Genomic DNA, 6,060 nt, shown 5'->3' with positions numbered 1-6,060 from the left:
CGAAAGATATCAAAAAGTGGTTAACTACTAAAATGTTTATCAGGATATCAACGACAATTTACTAGTTATCCACTTTTTGATATCTTTCACAGTAAATGAGATATATAGGCTCAAAGTGGACGATCCGGGTGTCGTTCTATTAGAGGTTTTACGGTATTTTTGGAGCTCTCGAATTTTTTGATATTGAGTCAACTCTTTTCTCTTTCTGAAAAACTGAGATCTTAAATTTTTTAATTCTTTAACCAGCAAGCTGGTGCGCCTTCGGCGCGATTCAATATATTTTTTTCAAATGTTCGTCGCTTCGTTTCTCAGTTTTTCTAAATAAAAGGGTCACGTAAATATATATTTATTTTTCAATTTTTTCAAAAGTCCACAGACGGACACGAGGACGGACAGACGCCTCTAGCGTTTTATTAATAAGGAAGATTCTATCAAATGAGTCAATGGGAAAGTATCTTGTAAGATTTTTTAAATTCAAAATTATGAACTCAAAAAAATGTAAATAAAAATAAAAATAACCGAAATATTTTCGATTTCCGACCGTACTATTAATGTTCATGTTCAAATCTAAATTAACAAACATTTTGAAACTGTGACCCTTTAAAACTATTAATTCTAAAACACGACCTATTGAGAACACAATACAACAAAAAACAACTGAAAAAAATGCATAGCTTTTATTCATTTTAACATTGAAAAAATGACAATTTTATCTATCAACAGCAATAATGAAAATGAGATCTTATAAAAAATCTGAGATCAAGCGAAAAGACTAGAGAATATGTACATAAAAACGAAATAGACTACTGTAGTTACAGTTTGTCACATACACCGAAATCAAAATTTCTTAAAACCACAAAAAAGTCTGTCCTAATTATTATCGCTTCTTGGTTGGCCGACCTCTTGGGCGTCCTCGACCCTTATTCTTTCTAGCTGGTGTGACTTTCTGTAAGAAAATTAAAGTTCCAAAAATTAAAGGTGCTAGATCTTTCTCGCCTTTCTCGCACTCCTAGACTTCTTTTTGGCAGGTTGCTTGTCTTTAGAAACTTCTAGAGCCTCTCGCTTTATGGCCCTTCTGGTGACTTCAGCCAACACCCCTTCTAGAGGGATCTCGTCGATTTCGGAGTTCGGATCATGGACCCAATTTTTGGGGTAGTGTGCAAATTTGAAGGTCTAAAAAATGGATTTATATCATTTGAACCGAGGTTGTCTTAGTGAGCTCATAGAAGCTTAGAAACTCAAACAATAAAAAAATAGAGCGTGCTGAGGATCTTTGACAGCCTAGGCCAAACCGATGACTGGGTCATTGTGGACCAGTTGGACCCTTGTTTTGAACGTATTTGCTTTTCTCTGTGATGAAGTTTTCAGAAATTTGGAAAATAATTTAAAAAAAACTCGGAGTGAATAATCCAATTCGAAATTTCGAATCACCAAATGGTCATATTTTTACGTTTTCATGTTTTCTGTTTTGGAAGTTCTATTATTTCCTTAAGATTGTTTATAACCATTAACCCTCTGTCATATAAGGATCAACTGGTCTAAACTCTGTTCGAATCTAATAGTAAATTGCAGAACAAGTTCTACAAAATGATATCAAAGCCTAAAATTTTTTCCACAAGTTCAACTTTTGAATGTACACATCTAAAAATCTAGGAAACTTTTTTAATGTCCCACCACTGTTCACTGTTTCAAGATCTTGTGGAAATCAGGGAGTGATGTAATGAGCAGTGATTCTGATTCTTCTAAGATTTCTCAGTGTTTCTCAAGGTCTTCAACTTCCATATAGAATGTTTCTGAATGTTTAAATCATAAAACTCACCGAAACTTCTCTCCCACTGTCTTCCTTCTTCTGCTCTTTATCCCCTCCTAGAACTCCTCCGAACAACGGGATACCACCCGAATCTTCATAATTCACCCCATTCCCAATTATCTTTGTTGGTGGATACTCCGTAATATCCGGCAGCTCTTTATCGGTCCATGTTTTTGCTGCTCGATGTGGTTGAAGACGCTTGGATGTCTCGGCTGGAGGATCTCTTATCACCCAAGGAAGGACCTTGATGAGCTTCGGATTTCTTTTCACCAAGTTCTGAAGAAACACTTCAAAGCTCTCCCATTCTCTTGATCCGTTTCTTTGGGAATTGAAGTTATGCTTTATCTGAAAAAAAGTTCATAAATCAAATGTTGCCAATTCTTCCCAATGCCTACCGTAGCACTGCACGTCTCAACACTCATCGTAGCTATTTTGAATCCTTCCAAGCTATTCCAATTCCTATAATAGGCCATTCTTAATAGCTTCCCTTCATTTTGAGAAATCTTTGGCATCCATTTTTGCTCAATAAGCTCCTTCTTCAGATTCTGTTTCAAGTTGGTTTTAGCTTTTGAGAACTCCTCTACAAGATACTCAATTTCAGTGTTTGATATTTCTCGAAAATGGAATCGAAGAATCCGCTCAATGTATCCTTGAAAGTTGGCGACAAATGCCACTCTGCCAGCTTCCCAGGGTCCAACATAGCTCCGAAATGCATTCGAGTTCTGAAAAAAGGGATTAGGGATAATGGGAAAATGTGGATTACCATGCTGATTTTGAAATGATCCAGATCATATTGGGTGCGGTATTTGGTGAACTGTTCCGTCCAGATTTCGTCTAGTTCTTGGCGTCTCTGGAAAAAATATGCGGTTTTATTGAAATCATGAATTCTTGGCTATTTTCTTTCAATTGTTTGGTTGCATTTACCGAAATCACACCAGATGTAAAGTTAGCAAGGATACATATTTTTATTTTAAATTCAGTAATGATCAAAACATTTTTTGAAAATTTCTCAATTTATATGCAGCTTCGAGGTCATAACTGTTTGGTGTTTTTAAGTAATTTCGATGTACAGACTAAACTTATTTTCTTTTTCTTAATTCGAAAATTTAAAAAAAACCAGTTTTGAAAATTTTCCAGTCAACAAACGTTATTTTGGTAGTATGAATTCTACGATAGGTTTTCGTTTGACATAGAAACAAGTTTCCAAAGTAGTCAGACACATTTTATGTACTTTCAGTTAACGCTCAAATATTTTGGTTCCTTTGTTAAAAATTTGTAAAAATATCATCAACACTCTTATGTAAAACAGGTTTTTGATACCTCTTACAGAAATTGATTTAGATAACATACGATATGTTGATGTTTATGTCAAAATTTCAACGCTAAATCACCATTCTCTCCAAACTGTGTCTCAACTGAATCGGCACAATGCTCCTTTCCACCGCCAATTGCTCCGATTGACTTTTCTCCCAATTCTCCAAAAACAGAAAAGGTATTATCTCCATTTCCTGCTCATACACTTTAGCATACTTTGAAAAATCTTCCTTGGCGAAATCCTCGTTCAACACCGTCTTCAGAAGTTTCAGGCTGTTCTTCTTTCTATCATTTCCTCCATCAATGGCTCTCAACGTATCCATATTCCGTGTTTCTAGTCCCTGTAAAAATAGAGAATTAGGAGTTTCAAGGTTACAAATCTACAAACCTCAAGAAAACGCCTAATATCTTTGGCCTGCGATTCGATGTGCCATTCATCCGGTGTTGAAGGATATGGACCGGTTGGGGTAGTCTGGATGTTCTGGGCCGTGTCATCCAACTGCTTGAATTTGAAGCCTGTTGGCAGTCTGCCCTTGGAAGAGTGGAAAATTCGAGAACCCTTGAATCGGTTGGGGAGATGAACCCGACTAAATGGGATCGTATACGGTTCTTCAGGGGATTTCTTCATCAAAATGCGTCCTGCTCCCAAATCCAAAAACTCTGATAATTCTTCTCGGACGAAAGCATTTGGCAAGGCTACCATCTCGTCGTTTCCGAAATCATTAAGAGATCCTGAATCATATCCGCCACACATGTTACAATTACTGGACGCTTTGTGGACTTCGCTACTCACAAAATCTTTGGAACAGTCAATTTTTTGATTCAAGACTTCTCCTTCATTTTCCACTGTTGGAGATGGGAAAAGGGGATTTTCGTGGACATCGGATTGACAGGAAGGCAGATCCAAATTTCCAGGCTCATAGTCATTCTGTGTTTGGGTACCATCCTCTATTTGAACATCCAATTCAATAGGATCCTCCGAACAAATTTCCACGGCAGATGGAACAGAATCGGGAAGTCCATCTTCCAAAGAACATCCTCCAACCGAGATCCCATCAAATACACCCGAGTCATTTTCATTCGACACTGCTCTTGAACTACAGATCGGACTAAATGAAATCTCGATTTCATCAACGTCCGAATCCTCCAGATTCTCGTCCACAACCGAATCTTCATCTAGAAAATCGGTTTCCAGCGTTCCAGACGAATTTGGATTCGAATTGGTCGTTGTAGAAGCTAGGAAATTGGGTTTCAGGGTTCTAGATGAATTAGACATCTGATCTTTAGTTGGGGATATGATGATCTCATCAAGCTCTTCTTCCTCCAAATTTTCATCGACTTCACATCTTACTGTAGTGGGCTCTCCAACCTGTATCCGTGGTCTGCCTCTTTTGTTCGTGTTTTGAGGACTAGCTACACGGTTAGGAGATTTTACAAGTGTAACTTCCAGCAGATTCGACGAGGATGTGGTTCGTTCGATTCCCGTTTCACATTGATTCTGTATACGGTGTTGAGGTAGTACCTTTTCACTTGTTGCGCTACCAAGTAAGCAGTCATTTGAACTTGGTGATGAAATAGACGGCAGACTTCCAATAGCTTCCGACAAATTCTGTCCAGGTGGTAGCGAATAATCCTGAAACAGTAACTTGTATTATTGTCAGGTTTCTTGGAGTTGACCCCATATGTTTGATCCACAAGTTCAACTTTCAAATGCAAAAAAAAACACTGTTTCAAGAACTTGTGAAAATCAAGGAGTGCTGGGATGAACAATAATTACTTCTGAGTAAGCTTGGCGGTGAAGATGGATCCTTAAAGGGGGACTCCGACCAAAAATTTTTATTGCATTAAAATGTGTTAAAAGTTATCTATTTTCCGAATATTATTGCGAAAAAATTAAAAAAAAATCCGAAATCCCCGAAAAACGGCGTTGAAAAGGAAGAAAATTCAAAAAAAGGTGCCGCCGGGGGACGAGGATTTTCAGTGAGAAACCTAGGCCACGGCAGCGGGCGCCTTTCCTATGTGGCAAATTTTCCGGATTTTTTTCAATTTCATGTCCGGCAGGTAAAACGGTAAAANACCCCTGTCGGCGACCTGAAAAAAAGGCTGTCAGGTGCNGTGCCTGGGTTTCTCACTGAAATTCTTGGTCCCCCGGCGGCCCCTTTCTTTGATNTTTTTCTTTTTAAACGCCGTNTTTCGGGGATTTTGGATTTTTTTTGAATTTTTTNGCTATAATTTTGAAAAATAGATAAATTTTAACACATTTTAATGCAATAAAAATTTNTGGTNGGAGTNCCCCTTTTAAAGGGGAGAATTTTGAGAAAATTCAGGATTTAATGTGCTAATGATAATATATGTAACTTAAACCTACACTGTTCAGAGTAATTTGAATTGTTTCTCTGTTTCAAAAAGGTCGTATTAATCTTATTTTTTCGCTTATTTCGCTTATTTCGCTCATAACTTAAACTCAAACCACTTTTGAAAATTCAATTTGGTCATCACCCACCTTTTCTTCTATTAAGCCACTAAAGTTAGAGCAATGATTTCGTTCCGGTATTGGTGATAGTACACAAGGTACTAGTGGAGATGTAGAACAATCCTCACTGACGTCGTCTGGAGATCCTAGATTTTTGCTATGTCCTGGAGAGTTGGTGTCAGATGTTGATGAGCTCGGCGATGAGGCAGTATTCTGAAAGTTTTTTTTTTCAGGTTTCATTATCTTCTTAAGTTTCGAAACTTATTAGTGAACGGTGTATTAGTGTTAAAATGACTGTCTGTACAAAACAGATATTGAAGCGCATCCTGTCAAAACTAGCAAAGCCAAACCGGAAATTTTTTCAAAACTTTAACAGTACCTATGCGCCTTTTAAAGTTAATTAAAATTTCCCCAAGTTATGTTTATGTTTTTCAAATTGCTTTAAATAAATTTAAAATAAAAC

General features: G+C 37.3%; 1 protein-coding gene across 1 annotated transcript; it reads right to left on the bottom strand.

The window, feature by feature from the left end:
* Positions 1-519: 519 nt before the first annotated feature.
* On the bottom strand, positions 520-5,837 carry CBG24953 (the record flags this gene model as incomplete). The annotated part of the gene is made up of 8 exons (XM_002648566.1): positions 520-657; positions 1,008-1,173; positions 1,820-2,155; positions 2,206-2,532; positions 2,574-2,660; positions 3,202-3,465; positions 3,513-4,757; positions 5,628-5,837. Coding segments are annotated over 8 exons (2,773 nt in total), but the record flags the coding sequence as incomplete, so codon positions are not given.
* Between the last annotated feature and the right edge of the window lie 223 nt (positions 5,838-6,060).

This window comes from Caenorhabditis briggsae, assembly GCF_000004555.2.
Source record: "Caenorhabditis briggsae AF16 supercontig from assembly CB4, cb25.NA_285, whole genome shotgun sequence".
Classification (NCBI taxonomy): domain Eukaryota; kingdom Metazoa; phylum Nematoda; class Chromadorea; order Rhabditida; family Rhabditidae; genus Caenorhabditis; species Caenorhabditis briggsae.
Note: the sequence above shows the minus strand (reverse complement) of the source record. Positions and strands in the feature narration are given on the sequence as shown.